Source organism: Rhineura floridana, chromosome 13 (assembly GCF_030035675.1).
Source record: "Rhineura floridana isolate rRhiFlo1 chromosome 13, rRhiFlo1.hap2, whole genome shotgun sequence".
Taxonomy (NCBI): Eukaryota; Metazoa; Chordata; class Lepidosauria; order Squamata; family Rhineuridae; genus Rhineura; species Rhineura floridana.
In genome coordinates, this window is record NC_084492.1 from 9,337,436 (window position 1) to 9,358,663 (window position 21,228).

Below are 21,228 nucleotides of genomic sequence, written 5' to 3' on the forward strand. Positions count from 1 at the left end.
AATGCTTGTTGACAGCTCTTGCTGCTTGGAGAGAATTGCTTCTGTTTCTTCATGAGCTTATATGCAAAACAAGAATAGTTCCTGAAAGAAGCATTCTCTTGGTTTTCGTTTTATAATCTAAAATGCATCCGTAATGTTATTATTTTTCCGTATTCAGTGGCTGCAGTAATTAGCAACATACTAAATGATAGTGTATCCTTTTACTTTGTTTTTAGGAGAGGAAAAAGCAAGAGGTAGGGCTGGTCTGGAAGCTGCAGCCAGTACAAAATGCAGTGGGCACCTTGGCTGTCCACTGGGGTGCTTTATCACATGCATATCACATTGCTGTGAAAGGAGTTGCACTGGCTGCCGATTAGCTACTGGGCTAGTTTAAGATTTTGGTTTTGGCCTGTAAAGCCCTGAATAGCTTGGGAGCAGGTTATTTGAAATAACTCCTCCTTCTGCACTAACCTACTTGTTCATTGCAGTCCTTGTGAGGACACCTTGGCTGTGCTGTGTTTTGGAGATGTGTGATTAGGTAACCAGGAAGAGGGCCTTTTCTGTGGTGGCCCCCGCTCTATGGAATCACTTCTCCCTTGAGTTAAGGCAGGCATTGATGCTATTCATGTTTCTGTTCCTCTTGAAGACATACCTATGCTCCTAGGCTTTTGCGGGTATTTGATTCCAGGGCATGGTGTTATCACTTTAATTTGCCCTGGTATGCATCAATGGGATGCTCTGCACTTGAGCATTGTTAGTTTGATAACTGATGCCTGCATGCATAAAGTGATTCTACTGGAGCACATTGAGATTTGAAAGTTCTGTTGGTGGTGGCAGAGTTGTGATGGCTCCCCCCTCCCCCAGTTCATTCCCCATTCAACCATGAAGCTTTCTGGTGACTTTGGGCAAGTCAATTTCTCTCAGCAAATCTTACCTCACAGGGTGGTTGTGAGGGAAAAAATGGGCATGGAGGAAGAACCACGTATACCACCTTGAGCTCCTTAGAGGAAAATGGGAAATAAATGGTCATGCATAAATCCAAGAGTTTTCGGCAACCTTGTATTTTATTTATTTTAAAAAATTATATACCATTTAATCATTAACACTCTAAGTGGTGTACATAAAATTACCACCCCAAAAGAAAAAACCCATGAAAAGAATAAGAATAGTAAACAGTCATAACAATACCGAACACTACTTTAAAATGTCTTCTGAAATAAGCAAGTCTTTGTTGTTCAAATATGTTGATTGATCCAGCAACCATTACAATTGAACAAACATTAAAACCAGATGCTCTATAAACTGCTAATCAGTAAGCATTTTAGCCCTAGTGTCAATAATAATGCTTAAATATTTAGCGACATTTAAAATGACATAGGGACTATTACAGTTTTAATATACTTTCAAAAGAACTCCATCAGCTCGACCAGGAATCCCTTCCTGTTTACGGTTGGTGGGTGGGTGGGTGGGTTGGGTTGGTTGGGTTGGTTGGTGACCACTTACCTTTATCTTTGCTCCTAAATCTTTGACACGAGTCACTCCAGCTGGCCAGTGTACCAATGCTCAACCAGTCAGTGGAACACAGGGCTTTGAGCATTAAATGGATGCCCAAACTGGCCAAGGATATGACAATCCTCCTCTACTCAGAGGGACCCCAGTGCTTGAGAGCGGCTATAATTACAGCCGAAGCCCCTGAAACAGTTGTAGAACTTTATCAGGAGTTGTCCCACTCTTTTTATAACCATCTGTCTTTTGAGGATTCGATAAAGCCTCGAGTTCTCCACCCTGAGTCCAAATCATGGTTTGATTCGGAATGTATCGTTCTTAAGAACTCTCTCACGGAACTATATAAGTCATATAGATCCCTTCACCTACTCTCACTGCCTCCTGAGTACTATGAGCTTAAGAAACGTTATAAAACCTTAATTAAGACGAAAAAGAATCTAGCCCAGAGAGAGCTGTGGCAAAACTTAATAAAGGCATCCAGATTAAAGAATTTGGCTATTTTTTGGAGACTCGTCTCCAAGATTGGGCAACCCCCTCTTATTAATAAGGATTTCTATATTCCCACCAATGTCTGGGAGTCATATTTTAGGAGCATTTTTGCCAAGAGCCACAGCAGTTTGAGTACAAGCAGGGAGGATACTAACCTTGACACCCTCCCTAAATGGTCTCCAGTTTCTATTTCTGAAATTGTAACGCTGCTTCATAAATTTAAACTGGGCAAAGCTCCCGGATGTGATAATATGCCGCCGGAACTCCTCAAGGACAACATAGACTGGTGGGCCCCGATCCTGGCAGCTTTATTTACAAGCATAGATCAAACAGCCCAGATCCCGGGAGATTGGAGGTTAGCGATTATAACCCCCATTTATGAAAAGGGGAAAAGAGCAGATCCTGCGAATTACTGTCCTATTCGCTTGCTGAGCATCATCAGCAAGCTTTATGCTAGCCATCTTCTTCTGAAGTTCTCTGAATGGCTAGAGGATGAAAAAATTCTAGCAGAAGAACAAGCTGGTTTTAGAGCCGGTCATTCCACTATTGACCACGGTCTTGTACTCCTCCATCTGGTGGAAAAGTATATGTTATCCCCTGGTGGTGCTCTCTATGTGGCCTTTATAGATATTAAGTCTGCATTCGATTCGATCCCTAGGGAGAGACTTTGGAAAAAAACTCAAAGAATCCAATATTGACAGGCAGCTTTTATTCTTCGTCAGCAGCTTATATGATAAAACATATATGAAACTCAAAATGTCTCAAAATGGGATGCAGCAACTTGTCCCTCACATCCTTATTAAAAATTACAATACAAAAGCATGTGTACTATAGACTCCACAGCCCCAGAACCACATGGACACAGTCTCTGATCGTGAGGTGTGCCTTGGAAGTGTCCTTCCATCATCATAGAGGGCATGGCATTAACTCTAGCCAGAAAAAAAATGCTGTCCTATGCTTTGGCACAGATAGTTTGCTGAAATGAAGGGCACATTCTTTCCCAACTCCTCTGGAGTTGCGGTGTGGGTCACAGATCTGCATCCCTCTATCAAAAGGGTCCAGTCTTCATTTCTGTGATCTATTCTAGGTGCCCCAAAATGTGTAGCTGGCTTGGTTCGCAATGTGGAGGTGGGCTTATGCACATAACAAGACTGGCTTGGAGCCATGCTCTGTGTTATTGGATCCGATTGCTATACAGGGAAGCTGTGGATTCGTCTGTTCATCTGACACTGAGGGGCTCGTACTTTGCTCTGTGGAAAAAAGTTCTGTCACAAAAGATCTGCCCATGTGGCCTTTCCATTACAGAGCTGTGTAGGCTTAACGACTTGCATGCTAATGTTTTGATCTAGCAGAGAATTCTGGATATTAACCGACAGAGTGTGATAGCCCTGTCAAACTGCTCCTGCTCCCCTATACCCCTAGGACTAAATATCACCCCTAGCAAGTCTTGGTCATGCACCTGAAGTTCAGCACGGAGGGTTCCTGTCTAACCTCCATTCTACCAGGAGGGGCCCATAACACTGAATGCACAGGATTTGTATTTAAGCATTTGCCTGGTAATAAGCGACAAGAAATTGCATGCAGGCAAGTGAGTGGACTGGCTGACTCCATCCTTTCTTTGTGCCCAGTAGAGAAAGGAGATGAGCTGTCAGAGGAGAGAAGCCCTCTTCTTGGCACCCAACATAGCAAAGCAGTGCTCTCTGTCCATCCTCTGCCAGCGCCCAACAGGCTAGTAAACCTTTATTTGCAAGGCTAGTCATTTTGGGAGGATTATTTACAACCTCTTCTTGGGACTGTTTAAATCGAGAGGTGGAAGGACTTAACTGAAGAATTCTCATTTCAATAGGCTTTTGGGGTTTTGTTCGTTTTTTCTGTTTTACAGGTTTTCGTTATTCCTCCAAAACACTCCCCGATCTCCAGTACAGAGGATGCAAACTTTTGTCACGTTCTTATTGACTGATGTTTGCAGCTTTCTGTTATATAAACCCCTAAGGAACTAGAGAAGGCTCTGAAACCCTCTTCTGCAACAACAATGGCTAGTCATTTCAGATATAAGAATTGTGCAGTGCCTTTGGTACCTTTATCAGGTATAATATGGTGTCAGTTCAGAGGAGGGGCTCTCTGCCGCTCTTTTTCCTCAAAGCACTAATTTGCATTTGTGCTGAGAGCGTGACAAATGAACTCCTCTTTGCTGTTCAGGCTGAGCCACAGATGCCAGCTTGGACTGATTCTTTTCTTCCATGAAAGCAGGGCTTTGAATTCCAGTGACGTGAATTTTGAGCCCTTTTGAGTTTCATATAAATAGCCAAATGGGAAGCGATTTGGCAACTACAGGTTTTGTTCTGGCAGTGGCAGCTTTTATTCCTGGAGCAATCAACTGTTCCTTGTGCCAGCTGGGAGAAACCAGTGTCAAGGTTCCTTTTTCCTTGGCTTTCTGTCCTAGAGAGCATGACTTCACAAATAATCCACTAGCCATCATCAGCCGATTACAAACTAATTTCTCCTTTTTGTTTTTCCAGTCTCCTCTTAGCCATGACCTCATCCTTAACCTGACTCAGGACGGAATCAAACTGCTGTTTGATGCTTTCAATCAAAGACTTAAGGTAAAAATATGAATTGGGGAAATGCAACTCTGCTCCTGCTCCTCCTGCCTAAACCTTAAGTGCGCTCCCTAAACGATACCAGCAATGTTCTGAGTGACAACTGTGGAGCTGGATCTCCATGGCTACTGCTTATGTCAGTTGTGTTGGCCTTGTGTGGGTCTTGTGTGTGACTGAATATAGGGAGCTGATTTTTGTTGAGGTGTGATGAGGACTGCCATGATGATGATGATGATGAATAAGATTTTCGTGTTTAGGTATTATTGATCAAATGCGTCAGGTGAAAGGGGATCACAGCTCGGGGAACAGAATGCTACTTTTGAACATATCAGGTTTGGGATAGAATGCCTAGCATCCTTCACCCCTCTGCTTAAGCAGCCACGGAGAGCATTATTGATTTACTAGCAAGAGGCTAAATGTGTATAAAAGGGTGGGGTGGTAGTGGTGGCGGCAGTTCTGACTTCCCTTCTCAGCCTGCTTTATTTGGCCCTTGTTTCCTCTCTTTCTCTCTCTCTGTCTCTCCTTGGCCCTTTTCACTGTCTTATTTGTACTTTACCTCAGACATTTTTCTCCTCCCCCCCACCTCCGTTCATCTGTAGCTCATTTCCATGGCTGTGTCGTATAGAGTGACAACAGTGGCACAGAGCGTTTTTGTGACCTAAGGGATCATTAGACCAATTTCTCTTCCCCTACCAATCCTCCCTCCCTCTCTCTCCTCCATGCTTTGTCTTCGTCCCTTTCCTTATGACATGTTGGTTCCTAAACATGCGAAGAAATCTTAGCTGAGGGTTACAGACAGGTGTAATTCTTGTTGAAGGCTCCAAGGCCTTGCCTTTTCCCAAAAGCTGGGAAAGCCATCCTATTTGTCCTTTGCAGATTGTGTTTCTTTAAGTTTTGGTCTCTTCCAGTTCATGAGTATCGCACTACGACCTGAGAGACCAGAGTTCAAACCCCCACTCAGCAATAAAGCTCACTGGGTGACATTGGGCCAGTCAGTCTGTCAGCCTAACCTACCTCACAAGGGGTTGTATGCAACTAAGGCATACTTGGAGTAGACACATTATAATTAATGAATCTAAGTTAGTCATGTCTGTTAATTTCAGTGGGTTGACTGAGTAGGACTAGCACTGAATAGCACCCAGGATTGTTGTGAGGAGAGGGGAGAACCACGTATGCCAACTTGAGCTCCTTGGAGGAAAAGGTGGAATATAAATGTAATAAATAAAATGTGTTCCTGTCTCTCATGACTTGTTGGCTCCCAGCTGCATGCATGTGTAGACCGACCCTATTGAAACATATTTTCTTTGAAATAATCTAAAAACTCTGTGAGCTGGTTCACACATGAACTTGTGAATGAGCCTCCATGTGGCAAGAAGTCTCCTGGTGACTGCAGCTGCAATTGGTTTTGGCAGCAACAGCCACCCTCAGCGTTATCTCTTCTCAATGCTGCTACATACTCTCGCTTTGACTCGACATCAGAGGGTTTGACAACCTCTTTGTACCAGTGGGCACGTTTCGAATTTTGAGAGAATGCTGTGGGCACCTGTCACAAAATGGCTGCCGTGGGTTCATGGCATAACACAAAATTGCTGCCATTGGAGAGGAGTGGCATAGCACAACATGGCTGCCAGGGAGGCATGGCATAATACAAAATGAGAGAGCATGGGAAGTCAGCTGTGTCTTGCTGGTCCTTATTATGGAGATTACACACGCATGCACACAATGATGCTGTTGCATTCTCCAGTACCTCCCCCCCGACACAGAGTATGCATACAGACCATTTTAGTCAGTCACATACATGGCAAACTAGCCATCGCTGGCTCCGCTTGGCCAGTGGGCAATAAGCAAGTAAACAGGATGGGCTACTCTGCAAGTGGGGAAGCCATCCCTGCCACCTCTCCCCCTCCCATCCTTCTAAACCAACCACAATGAAGGGGTGGGGCCTTCCAGCACCTGCTCTGCACCATTCTGCCATTTCTACTCTACCGTAGAAATGTGAAGGCCCGGGGGGGGAACAGAAAAATTCAGGGAGGAAAATGGTTTTTTCCGAAGCCTTTTTGGGTTTTTTTCCAAAAAATGGGAAAAATGGGAAAAAATGAAATAATGAATTATGGAATGTTTTATTTTAGCATGAATAAAATGTTTCATTGACTCTCCCCCCCTTTTTTTTCTCAGTTCTTTTTTGGGAATGGATGATTTGTGTCTGCTTGAGACTGTGGAGGACTAGCAATGACATAAATAATTTCCTTTGTTATTAATGTTGATGGTTTCTCCTGGTTTTATTTTTAATTGTTTTGCCTGTGTCTCATAAACTGGCAAAACGAAAGAGGTTCCTTACAGTTCAGGAACTTGTAGCTTCATTTGTTACAAAAAAAAGTAAAAATTTAAAAAAGTAAATTCAATTTGTAATAACTGTTTGAATAAAATGCACTTTTAATATACAAAATGTGATAATTTTATGCCAAACCAACTTGTACATAATTACATTCTATGTTCCTGAAGTAACAAAGTTACTTTCAATGTGTAAAAAGTGATAATATTGCATTTTTTCAATTTTTCTGAAAATTTCAGTTTTTTTCTGAAAAAAACTGGAAAAAAACAATTTTTTCCTCCATGGCTTCAAAATTGCCAGAAATTTTACACCTCTACTCCACACGTTTGGTTTTTCTTACACACAGATAGTGTTAATCTGATTTGCATACATAGTCTCGTCCCTCAAACACCTAAGCCAAAATCTAGCCACGGAGAATTTATTTATTTATTTGTTTGTTTGTTTCATTTTTAAACCGCCCATAGCGAGTAGCTCTCTGGGCGGTGTACAAAAGATTAAAATACAGAAATACAAAATATCACAATAAATAAACAGTAAACAAAGAGATTTAAAATTGTAACATTAAATGCATTAAAATGCCTGGGAGCATAGCCAGGTCTTAACCTGGCGCCGAAAAGATAGAAGCGTCGGCACCAGGCGTACTTCTTCGGGGAGGCTGTTCCACAGTTCGGGGGCCACTACAGAATTCAAGGTGCTACGTCTGGTGTTTTGTTTTTTTAAACCACACCAACTCATTGAGTATTCTTTCATTGAGACAGCAGAGAGACAGTTTTTGTTCTGGTTTTGCCCACACATTAATTTGTTTAATTCCCCTCTCTTTTTAATGAGGCTTTTCCTCCTCTTGCTCATAACTCTGCTTCCTTAGCAGAATGTAAAGTGCTTTGGTAAACTTTCAGTTGTACATAAATCAGCAGCATGCCGTCAAACCTCCACAACTGATTTCTTATGCAAGTCCATTATGTATAGCAGCCTTACCCAACCTGGTGCCCTCCAGATGTCCAGTCCACAAATCCTGTCAGCCCCAGGCAGCACTGATGTATAGCTTTCAGTGTACTGAAATACACTTGTTTCGTAAATGATGCCTTGTTTCGTAAATGAGAGGGAAAAGATTTTCCCTACTTCTAATGCTATATCAGTGTTGAACTGATGACTGCAAGTCTTTCAGGTGCAGTGATTTTAAGCAGAGCTTGGAAAAGTTACTTTTTTGAACTACAACTCCCATGCTGGCTGGGGCTGATGGGAGTTGTAGTTCAAAAAAGTAACTTTTCCAAGCTCTGCATGGGAGTTACCAGAATTTGTGTTTCCATGAAAGAAGTAATATGCAAAGTATCATGCAGTGAAGAGGAGGTTTGTTTCACCATATAAAAGCTAGACTGCTTAATTACTGCAGACCAGTTCCTTGAGAAGGGACTCCAGGGGGAACAATGGTGTTTGCAGAACATTGTCCAGTTTCAGTGCTCTTAAATAGGCAGAAACTCTATTTTGCATGGAATAATTACCTAGTGGCATTATTTATATTTATTTCATTTATATCCCATCTTCTCTCTAAGGCAGCCATTCCCAGCCTGTGGGTTCCCAGATGTTGCTGGACTACAATTCCCATCATTCCTGACCATTGGCCGTGTTGTCTGGGGCTAATGGGAGTTGTAGTCCAGCAACATCTGGGGACTCAAAGGTTGGGAAAGGCTACTCTAAGGAGCTTGAGGTGGCATACATGGTGGTCCTCCTCCACATCTTACCCTTGCAACAGCCCTGTGAGGTAGGCTGGGCCAAGAAACTGTGACTAGCCCAAGGTCGCCCAGTAAGTTTCACAGCTGAGTAGGGATTTGAACCTTGGTTTCCTAGGTCCTAGTCCAACTCTCTAACTATACATCACTGATAGCTAAGCCTTGCAGAAACATTTCATGGACATGTTATGCCCACTTCACTGACCTTAGAGACTACAGTGAATTATGAGAAACAAGCTATCTATTAAGTAGGTCGGGTCTTGGCGATTTAGCAAGATAGGTACTCCTGAAAAACTACACAGAGCTATTGTAGCCTTGCACAGCATCATGTAACAACAAATTTGGTGATAACACAGCTGCCAGGATGTGGTCCACAATAGTGTGTACTAGCAAAAACTTCAGAACAGTCAGCCAGAGCTGCATCCTGCAGAGCCTGTTGGCAGTAGTCTGGTTTTATGATTGCAAAGGCATGGAAGGAAATGGTCACAGCCAGCTGCTCACCAAATGAAATCTACATTTCATTATTTATGTCCTGTTCTGAGCGGGATCCACGAGACGGAGGCATGGGTGCAATTAAATTGTGTATTATTAAAGTAATGGATACATCAAAAGCAGTGCGCTTCATAGAAACCCCTAAGCTATCTCACTAGAATTCCCTAACTGCACTCTAGGCATGCTCTGCAACGTTGAAAGAAAGTTGACTCAGCAGCTCCAACCCGGAAGTGGCAGGCTTAAATAGGCAGCGTCTTGGAGCGTACTCTCTGGCCCCTGCACAATTCTTGCCTTTGGCCTGTCTGTTTCTCCCTGTGTCGAGAGTGTGATGAAGGTGTGTGTGCTTCCAACACCTCATCTGAAGGAACCTGCTCCTTAGCCAGAGATTCAAGGGCGGGGCGGTGGCGAAGGGTTGGACTCATCCCGCGAACCACTGGGTAAAGGGGGAGTTAATGCCTGCTCCGGTTCAGCATCCAGCTGCTCCTCTGACATGTCTGGGGGCGGCATGCTCTTCCCGGCTGGGACAGGTCCGTCCGTGGGAACTGGCCTGAAATCCTCCTTACTCCCTCGCTCAAGGTCTGGCGGAGTCTCAACAACTTCTGGGCCATCCTTGTCCTCTGACAGCTGAGAAGCCTGAAACTCATATCTCTCCCCCTCCTGGCCCTCGCGAGAGGACTGAGGCTCAACAGTTTATGTACAACCTCTAGGTGAAGTCGCCTGGAGAAGTTGGCTAAAATGCCATCAGTACTGTATGCTTATGATACTTAGAATTATATCTTATTTTCATGGGACCCTACGGAAATGGTGGAAACTTTTAATTGGTGTGACGTGGTGACAAGGGCCTCAATGTTGGAATAAGAAACTTAATCTAGGTAAGATGGAAGTGCTTTCATTTGGGCAATCAGTCAAGCTGAGAGATAGGTATGCACCTGTGTTGGAAGGGGTTGTATGTCCTGTTCAGATGCAGGCTTCCAGCTTGGTGGTGATGCTTGATCCTGTGCCGCTTTTGGATGTTCAAGAGACAGTGGCAACTAGGAGCTTTCTTTATCAGCTTCAGCTGTTTACGCCAGTTGCTCTTTCCTCAGAAGTCCTAGCTGTGGCCATGCTTTTAATAGACTCCAGTCTAGACTGCTATAGCGTACTCTTCATGGGACTGCTCTTGAAAAGCACCTGGAAACTTAATTTGGTCCAAGATGCCACAGCCAGACTTTTCTGCCTGGGATTGACTAGTTGGAGCATATAATACCAATATTATGCAATCTAATTGGCCACCTGTTCCTTTCCAGGCCTAATTCAAGGTGCTGGTTCTTATCTTTAAGGTCCCAGGTGTCTCAGGATCTTAGTAATTTGAGGAGCACCTTCTCTGATGTACTCTGAATCAGTAACTAAGGTTCTATTCGGTGCTCCCTGGACTACAGAGTTGTGAGGGACAAATATCAAGAACAAGATCTTCTCAGTTGTGGGACTGTGGAATGCCCTCCCCAGGGAAGCCTGCTTTGTCTCATGCTTATGGTCATTTTGTTGAGTTATGGCTTTTTGGGGGGAGGGCGGTCATTTTGGGGAGCTTGAGTGCTAGAATTTTCCTGCTGCTTTGACTGGGGTTGATTATCATTTTTATTCTAAATGAATGTGTTTTTATTGTGGCTGTTCTTAATTGGATGCTAAGTTCATTGTGTTTTTATGGCTGTATGTTTTATTTTAATTTTTTTTACTAGCCTGCTAAGAGGCTGGTGCAATAGCATGGTTTCCTGGTAGCAGCAGGGATCATGGGGATGTGTGGCAGAACTTGGTGATTCCAAGTTTGGGCTTGGAACATTAATAACATCTTATTCGTTATTAATTACAAAGTGGAGTAAGGTTTTCATGATAATGGTGCCAGGGTCATGATAAAAACAGTCCTTATCAGCTTGCTGTTTGTGAACTTTGTCATTCATAACACATTGAGAAGGATGGGATCTTAAGGGTGCTGCAGGGGAAACCCTAGGGAATTGAAAAGCAGTCATACTTGACCACCCTTTGGCACTTTCCTTCCAGGACCAAATTGGGCTACCCATGAATCGTTCTGTAAGCACCTGCCACGGTTACAATGCCAGCATACTTTCGATCACTGGTGCCAAAAGCAAGCCTGATAGGCTATAGTTTCTTCCCTCGTTCTCTTAAGTGAAGATTGTTGACTCCAGTGATTTAAATCTGTCTTTGGACTATACTCTATCAGTTGCCAGACCAACCAGGGCCCAAGCCCATTGGCTTTTATAAAGCAGCGTCTATTAGAGAACCTGCACCCATGAAGGGGTCTCAGGGACTGTCAATATCCTGTAGAATCATAGAATAGTAGAGTTGGAAGGGGCCTATAATACACTAATAGCAAACTTATTCTCCAGGTATGGGCCATAATATAGCCAAAATGGCACAATCCCCACTCTAGAGGGGAGGTTTGCGGGAACCTCAAGATTTGTAAAAGTAGAGAGCATCCTTATAGAAAAAAATAAATAAGGATCATTGCAGAGTCTGTCCTTGGTTGGTTGTGGCAAAAAGTATTTTATTTAAATGCACATTTAATACAGATTTACAATCTGATTATATTTACAAATACAGATTTACAATTGGATTGTTACTGTAACTGTTTCCTACAAAGCGGCTGTTGCTGCTGAAAGCATTGCTGTATGCAAATCTGTGTGTCCATCTTGATTCAGTGTTTTTAAGATTTTTTCCTGCAAGCAATAATTATATTTCTACTTCTTTTGTGCCCAAGGCAAGCCGTTGCCTTCATTAAATCCTTTTAAAATGTCATATTTTTGTTAAAATACTATAATGAACATTTTAATTGGTCAATTAAATGTTTGAAGGCCTGGAAATTAATCTGCTTAATAAATGTGACATCCCTAGTGAGATAGTCAGCATGATTTGCTTCTGCTCCATTGATTTTGTCCTTCCTTACTTCCTGTTTCCGTTCTCCCTTCCAGAGCCACACATTCCTTTTTGCCTTGCTCTTGCAATTTCGTCCCTCCAGCCTCGCTCTGGTGCTTACACCCACCTTCTTTCCCATCCCCTAAGCCTTTACTCTGTGGCCTGGTTTGCAGATAATACTAAACTATGGGATTTAGTTAAATATGAACCTCTGGGTGTGCATGCCATTCCTCTTCCCCCTCCAGCCGCGAGGAGAAGATCGGAAGCTTTTGCGTCGATTTTCAACTATCCACAGTTATGTCCAAAACTAGGCAAATTGTGTTTAGAGTTATCCATAGTTTAGGGGGGAAAGCCAACTTCAATCCATGGTTAAATTAGCCCAGTTTGTTTCCCTAAACTGCAGTTCTTGGTGTAGACAAAACCACAGCTGAAAATGGAAACAGAAGTTCCTGGTCTCCTACTTGTGGCTAAATCAGAGGAGGAGAGGAGACCTTTGGAGCACATGAGCCAGAGACTTGTCAGAGCCTATTCCTGTAATTTATTTATTTGTTTATAAAACTTACACCTGCTCTTTCAATACATTTGCATTGCTCAGGGAAGCTTACAACAGTTTTTTTTAAACCCAATTCCACAAAAGAAATAAAGTAATAGCATAAAAAACAGAAAGATGCACAGTAGATAGAACTTTATTTTGGAATATTTTTGTCACGTAAAAAATCATGTTCCTGCCAAGACAAATGCATTCCTCAGCTGGGAAGTTTCAGCTAGTCAGCAAAAAGTAATGAGGGGGATGGAAGGGATCTCATGGGGGTGTAAGGTATTCCACAATCTGGATGTGGCCATCGAGAAGCGCCCCCCCCATTCCAACCAATCACGTCTCAGCCATGGACAGCACATGAAGAAGAGCTTCTCAAATAGAGAGGAAGCAGGCTGGTACAGGAGATGGTCCCTTAGGTATCCTGGATCCATGCTATTTAGAGACTGAAAGGAAATTACCAACACTTTGGCTAGGCTCTAATAATAAATTGGTTAGCAGTAGTACAGTTGTTGCCAGATAGGTGTAATCTGGTCTCACGGGCAAGTAACATCCATAACTAACATCCATATTCCATATTCTGAGCCAAGTGAATCTTCCAAACATACCCCGTGAATTACATTAATCCAGCATAGATATAAAGTGGATTACCATGGCAAGGTCTTATCTTGTTAGGAATGGGTGTAGCTGGTGCACCAGCCTAAACTGAGCAAAAGCACCTTGGGTTATAGCTGCTGTCTGGGCAATCAGACGCAAAGCTGAATCCAGGAATAGCTCAAAACTGGGAAGCAACAGGGATGCACTCCCCTTGTCCCAGCTGCTGGCATAGGTAGCCTATCAAGGTAACCAAAACTGTCTCAGTCCCAAAAACAAGTCTGAGAAGGAATTGAAATGGGTCTAAGTAATCTGTTTCATCCAGAACTCCTGAAGCTCAGGTGCTGCTAACACTCTGAAGTGCCTTGCTCCAAAATGGAAGATATGGCACAATCTGAAAATTCTCATCTCAAGAGGATGGATGAGACCATCTTAAATTCTGATGATTATAAACATGTGGTTACATGGAATCGGGCTTTTTCACTGGTGGCACCAGTGTTGTGGAATGCTCTCCCTGCTGAAATATGAGGGGCCCCATTGGTGTTGGCATCCCACTGGCTTTTGAAGAAACACCTGTTTAAACAAGCATTCCCTTGACTTGAACGTCCTGTTTTAATTGTTATGTTGTTTTAATGAGTGTGGATTTTAATTGTGTATGGCTATATATATTTATCAGTTTTGTACTTGTAAACTGCTTAGAAGCCATTTTAGTGTGTAAATAGTATATAAATTAATCTATAATAACCACACCTGCTTCTAAAGAGACATTTGCCACTCTCCATACCCACTCAGCCAAGCCTCCTCCGGCTACTTTAATCAAAAATCAAATTGATCTCCACTTGCATACCCTCAGCCTCCTGCACAAACTGAAAAGTATCCATCCTGATAGCTAGGTGGTATAGCCTTCAATACCATGGTCATAGCAGATTCTAAGTTGGAGCAGAAGTGAATGACTTTATCTGTAAAGTGTCTAGCAAAGCTGTTGTAGCATACCATTTACCCTTCTTCTCCCAGTTTATGACACCAAAGCCCCACACAACACCACAGAAGAGAGGCAAAGAAACAAATATTACAGGGGAAAAATAAGAGTACATAGGGGCTACACTTGTATAAAATCTAAAGACAGAAGATCTTCCCAAATCGATATATAGGGCCAGATACTACTATTGCCTTCTACCCATTCAGGTCCCTCATTATGTCTGAACCAGCCTAAGTTCATGCTTGGTTTTTGTTATTTTAACATTCTAAAAATCACTAGTCTATGTAGGGACAAATTAGTACCGCCGCACGTGTGTTTGTGTGTATATGTATATCTATCTATTCATTGTTTTATAATGTTTATAATTATATCCCCCCAATTTTTTTAGGTGATTGAAGTTTATGACTTGACTAAAGTGAAGTTAAAATATTGGTAAGTGCCTAATGAAATAACTTTTTCCAGCTAGAGGATACTAGGTTGAATAGACCTTCCGTCTCGCTTATTCCATCACGAAAAAACAGTTGAAAAGTCATTGAGCTGCAAGATACTAACCTGGTTCAGCCTCACCCTAGCTTGGCTTAATAAGCTGAAAGGTGATCATCAAAATGTGGCCAGAGAGTGGGAAGCCGTATCGTAGCGTTGAGATTGTGTTCGTGTTTTTTAAAGCTATTCGGCATTGTAAATGGAAACCCAACTATGCAACTGTTTTTGGGCAAACTATTAGCCAACCTCTCTCCTGTGGTGGCAATTTTTTTTATTTAGGATATTTACATTCTTCTTTATAGCCCCAAGCGGCTTACAAACGAGTCTCAAAGTGAAATTGCAGTCAAGTCATGTAGCACAGGAACAGAAATTACATGGTGTCCATATGGAACCAGGTTTATTCAAGGCAGTATTTCTTGCCCTGTCCTTTTCCTTCCCTGGTGTTGCACCAGGTAAGAGCTGCCCGCAAAACAAACTGATACCCCTATTCTTCTGATTGTAAATCGTTTTGACTGATTTTAGTCTTGCATTTTTTATATTGTCATAACCTGCCCTGTGACTTTATGGTGGAGGGCAAGTAAGAAATCCAATAAAGCAGCAGCAGGAACTCACCCAGTCAGTAAAGGAAGCAGTCTGTAATTGTAATAATTCAAAAATACTATGCTGAAAAGCACTAATTAGTTTTTTTTAATGTTTTTTGGGGCCATCTCTCCAATTATGTACCCTCCCAAGAGTAGTATTCTTGGACCAATTATCCACCATCACAGTAGATTCCAAACGTCAGTGGGGTGTAGTGAATAGAGTAGTTTTGGACTAAGATTGGGCAGACCCAGGTTCAAATCCCACTCAGCCATGAAAGTCAGTGGGTAACCTTGGGCCGCTCATTCTCTCCAAGTGTCCCTCACAGGGTTACTGAGTGGCTAAAGGTTTGATGGGGAACCATATAGGCTTCACTGTGCTCCTAAGAGAAATGGCCAGATAAAAATGTAAAAACAGAAAATCATGCTGCAAGGTATGTCCATCTACCGCATCCCGTTCTTCTGCCATGCCATGTGAGAACAAAATCTCTCTCCAACTTGACTGTGTACAAGAAGGTTGCAGCTAAAGAATCTAGACTAGAAAGGGAAAATGGGGGAAGGAAGGAGTCTTTATACAAACGTGGAACACTTCTGGCTTACCATGAAAGGTAAATATGTATCTTCATAGTTAGTCTAAGATGTATGTTACAATCCTCAAAACTGTAGCTTACCCAAAAGAATCCTGGGAACACAAAACGGGTTGTATTCAACTAAGTCCTGCTCAGAGTAGGCCCACTGAAATTAATGATGCTAAGTTAGTAATGTCTGTTAACTTCATTGGGTCTACTTGAGTAGAACTAGCATTGAATACCACCCAGCATTTGGGAAGGGTGCTGAGATTTCTCTTTTAGAAATCTCTAGCCCTTTTTACAGTTCCCTGGGAAATGGGAATGGCTACTAAATGGGTTTAAATCTATAGTGAGGATCTGTCTTTGGCTTTCCTCTTTTACAAATGGCCCATGAACTAATTTTTGTGTGCTGTGTGTGACAATGCAAGTACAGCTGCTGAAAACAAGAAAAAGTAAAAATTGACTTTAAAAATGACTTCATTTCTGGCCCTCAGAGTGTCTTACTCTATTCAGTGAAGCAAGTAATTGAAACAAAAGCCTGTCTATGGTGTGATTAAAAATGCATTGAGCATATTTTTACTGTATGATTCTTTGGTTTGTTGTTGTTGTTATGTGCCTTCAAGTCGTTTTCCAAAATAACTTCATTCAAAAATTTCACATAAAGCTTTGTACTCCAGTTTTTGTGCATTTTGTGAGGAGTCGAAGACAGAACATTTTGCCTTTGAATCCCAGATCAATGAAGTGAATTTGGGCAAGCGATTCTGCCTTTGCCACAAGCCTTCCAATCTGCAAAATGGGAATAATGATCTACTCTGAATGGCTGTAAAGATAGATTATTTCAGAATGAATTGTGAAGATGAAGGAACCCTGAAGCTGTTTTATAAGTGACTTTGAAAGAATACAGCAAATACTGGATGCAGTATTTATTTATTTATATCCTGCCCTTCCTCCCAGTAGGAGTCCAGGACGGCAAACAAAAATACTAGAAACACTCTAAAACATCAAAAAAACAGTCTTTAAAATATATTAAAACAAAGCATATTTAAAAACATATTAAAACAAAGCATATTTTAAAACATCAGAGACTTATGCCAGGCAAAGCCCCAGGGAGGGACATGTTACCATTTGGAATTTTTCAAATTGTCACAAAATGATGGGCTCTAATTTTGGCCACTTTGTTTATGACAATTCAATTGGAATATTGTTAGCTGGCTGGATAGCTAGTATTATAGTTTCAGTCTTTTAAGAAAACTGATCAGAATATATCCCAAAACGATTGTCCAATACGTCGTCTTGATGCTCGGGGGGGGGGAATATACCTACTGTATTCAACTAAGTCTTACTCAGAGAAGACCCATTGAAATGGATGACCCTAAGTTACTCATGTCCATTAACTTCAATGGGTCTACTCTGAGTAGGACTAGCATGGAATGCCACCTGACATATTTCAGATAAGTTAGAACAATGGGTTGAAAAGAACCAGGTCTTGTCCCCAATGCAGGCTGGCTTTTGCATGAGACATTGCACAATCGTTCAGTGTTTTGTTTTGAATTACCTTATTCAGCAATACATTAGTGGCCCACCAAGAAAGTTGTGTGCCGTGTTTCTGGATATCTCATTTACCTTTGACTCCATTGATTGACAGCATCTTTGGCAATATTGATTCAGAGATTTTCATTTTCTTTCTTTCCAGTGGTGTCCATTTTAACTCTCAGGCTATTGCTCCAACCATAGAACAAATTGATCAGTCTTTTGGAGCAACACATCCAGGAGGTAAGTTGCCATTCTTGGCGCTATGCACATGTGGAAACTTGACTTGCTGCTTGCGCCTGTAAAAACTGAACAGGCTCTTCCTATAGCTTCACTGGAGTTGAAAGTCAAGTTAACAAAAGAGTCTCATTCACAAGAGATGGCTCGTTTATGAGGGATGCTTAAACTTGGTTTTAATTTTCTATATGTGTCATTATGTGTCCACCAAAGCAGGATTATTTTAACCTTTTATTTCATGACGCAGTACCATGCCCGTTTGGCTCTTGATTTCAGAAGAGGATCATGTTGCTAGGAGAGGAATATCTATGCTCTTCTATCCTATATGCAGCTTAATTGTTTTTGTTGTCTTAACTGCCAGTGTTTTTGTTAGCCTCCTTGAAGATTCTATGGAAATGACTTAAATACATTTTTCTTCCAAGTGCCCACCATTTGAATGGGTCAGGAAATCAGGAAACTTGCTTGGATTTAGAGCTGCTTCCTCATCAGATCTGGTCCCTGCAGCTTTCCCCGGGGGATTTTATTTATTTATTTATTAGATTTATTAGTCGCCCATCTGGCTGTATAGGCAAGAGGGTGGTTTCTGCTGCCCTGAAATGCCCAGGCTCCGGCTCCAGTACACTTTTCTTGTTTCTCAACCTAGTAGTTGTTGCTGTATACCAGCTGTAAGCACCAGTAATGTACAGCCAAGGTTGCATTGGGTAGCCATTGCTATCTGTGTTGGCCAGTCTCAGCTGAACTGAGATCGGCATCTGCCTTAATGTCAGGTCACGAGACATTTGTGTGAGGTGTGATAAAGATCTTCTAATGAGCCAATACAGGCTGTAGACTGCAGTAGTTTTTTTCAGAGAGCTAAAGATGGTATGATAGAGCCAAGAGTGCTTGTGGTGAATCTGCTAATCTCTGGGGTAGAGAGACACTCACTGTTCTGCCTATGCTAGTGCATCTCCACCTCTCTTTTTTTCCTGAAAGCGGGGGCACACAATGCTAGTCAATCCCACCCCTTTTTACTGTAAAAACTGGTGGGATCAGCTCATGTTTTTTTAAAATTCATCTTCAAACAGATTTTGCAGCTGATCAGCAGATCAACCCATTGTCTCTCCAGGTGTGACCAATGGGAACACTTACAGGACTAGTGTGCTCACAGCCTCTGTCCTTCGGTGTGCATAGTTCTTGTTTCATTGGTTTTTTTCTCTAGCTCTGCTATAATTTCTAGTCAAAGACATTTTGCAGGCTGCTGTAGCGGGGAACTCAGGTTCACGGGCCAGATGCAGCCCTCCACCCTTGGGCCTTGCCTTCCCCCCCCCCGGCCACACTCCCTCCCCAGCCACACCCTCTTTCCCCCAGCTACACCCCTCACCAACCTTGCTTCGCATCCTCTTTGAATGTGTGGTTTTGTTTTCATCTTGTTTTGGCCTGGCTGGAATCCGCCCTTGAACTCTGATAATGCTTCTTGCTTTCCTGGGTGGAGGATAGAGAGGGGTGAGACATGTAGGCATGTACAGCCTAGCCTACTGTACAGAGGTAAAATCCCCATTCTCTGGGCCACCCACTTTTGGCTCTGGCCCCACCCACCACTGGCATGTGGCCCTTGAAAAGTTGCCCAGAAAAGAATGAGGCCCTTGGGCTGAAGAAGGTTTCTCCCGTCCGTTACAGCACTTTAGAAACTTGTAAATCCTGTTTGGCCAGAGGTGTGAGCACACCATAGGAAACAATGCCTATTTCAGAACTCCTTCACGTCTTAAAATATTAGCTGTTTCCAATCAAAGTCATATACGAATGTGTTTGCAATGAGAGGAGAAAGCAGTTCTGTGCTAGAGGTGCATTTTCTTCTCCTACTGCTGGTTTTTGTGCTTGTGTTCCCCTGTGTAATAGGACAGCCCAGATCATGGCTTAAAATGTGCCTAAAATATGCTGAAATCATTGACATTGCTTATATTAGCTTAGAATATCCTTAAGATCGGCTTAGAATATGCTTCAGATTTGCTGAAATAGCTTATAAAGTCTGCTTCATGCATAAGAGCCAAAAAATAAGAAAAAGAGTAGCTTAAAACTGCCCCCCTTTTCCTCTTTCTCCTGACCACAACTGTAATTTTCCTATGAAAACAACTGGAACAGTACAAGATAAAATGTCTGGGCAGACAGCCAGTGTGTTATGTTAACTGTCAACATGAAGTAAGAGGAAGCTCATTATATGATGTGGCTGATACTTGCAGACAAGCCAAAGCAGACTTTCCAGGGAGTTGAGAATAGAAGTCCCACCAGGAGCTTGACTAACAACCTGATGGAGAGCCTGATGAGGCTGCAGAAAGAGACGAAGCAAGGAGGCATCTAGTGTTGCTTCTAACACAGCAGTAGCTTTTAAAACCATGAGAACACACCTTCCCTTAGATAAAAAGTGCATAAAAAGCTAGATTTTATAGCACTCATGACCCTTCAGCTCTGCTGGAGTGGGGGGTTGAAGAAAGCAAGAGAACCATCCATCTATTCCATCCATGACATCTGATGGGTGATGTATCATGACATGTATTTCTTTTGACTCTGATATTACTTAGAGTTTAACTCAGTCCTTCATCTATTGTAACTTGTTTTAATTAAAATGTACCTTCAAAGCCTTATGCTTTGATGTTAAATGGATATTCAACAACTTCTTTCATACTGATATATATTTCTATTTTTCTGTTTCTGCAATGATGGCTAAGGGCACCTAGAATGCATTTTATTAATTGTAGTGTGCAAGATATGAATAAATAGGATATATTATAAAGACTGTTCTGCTGTCTGAAGTCTGACTCCCAAATAGAAAACTTCTGGTACCTTCCAAGAATTCTTGAGTGGGGTCTCCTCTATTCTCCACCTACATTAGACGACTGTTGTTGATAACCTGTGAGCTTAGGTGACCTAACGTTCAACATACAAGGACTCTGTGTAGACACGGAGGAAGAGAGAAAGCAAGAACCCTTGACCTGTGTGTTCACTGGCAAGGGGGCTAGTCTTGCTTCCCAATTGCTTGGTGCTACTGAACTCTGATGGTGATGTTTTTTCCCCCTTCTCAGACAGAAGGGAATCTCTTCCTCCTCACCCAGACAACCCCTTTGGCTGTCATTTACTAAACATTACATTATATAGTTTTGTGTGGGCTAAAGAACTCTTCTGCGTTTCCTTGAGTTACAAAAGAAAGAAAAATGCTGTCTGACAAAAATTACTTTGCCCTTTAAGCCTTAGCAAGTGTTCCCATGAATAGAAAGTACATGATTAGAAGTCAAATGTGGCTTGGCAGTGCTAATAGAGCTCTTCCCAGATGCATCTTTCTCAGAAGCCTCTCTTGTGATAAATGAGGGCTTAAGTAACTCTCTTACTATAAGTCTAAACAGCAGTGAGAATTTTGAGTTTCTGGAAGGAAAATGTTTAAAACAAGCATAGGGAACCTCTGGCCCTCCAGATGTTGCTTACCTACAACTACCATCATCCCTACATTGGTCATGCTTGCTGGGACTGGTGGGGATTATAGTTCAGCAGCATCTGACCAGCCAAAGGTTCCCCACACCTAGTTTAAAACTTTTTCCTGAAAAGAATCCATACCTTTCCAGTTCTGGACAAGCAGAGTCTCATACTGACTTGTATTAGGAAACACTTTGATCATAATGATAATTATTACCACCTTGATATATTTTTACGCAAGTGCAGGTTA

At 42.2% G+C, this 21,228-nt stretch overlaps 1 protein-coding gene across 4 annotated transcripts in view; it reads left to right on the forward strand.

Annotated features, from left to right (window-relative positions):
• Positions 1-21,228, forward strand: part of PHAF1 (phagosome assembly factor 1) — a 72,291-nt gene that overhangs the window by 27,041 nt on the left and 24,022 nt on the right. For all 4 annotated transcript variants that reach the window (XM_061594315.1, XM_061594317.1, XM_061594318.1 and 1 more), the window contains exons 4-6: positions 4,494-4,577; positions 14,529-14,572; positions 17,464-17,543. In XM_061594315.1, the coding sequence (XP_061450299.1) occupies positions 4,494-4,577; positions 14,529-14,572; positions 17,464-17,543 (208 nt within the window). The remainder of the gene's footprint in view (positions 1-4,493; positions 4,578-14,528; positions 14,573-17,463; positions 17,544-21,228) is intronic.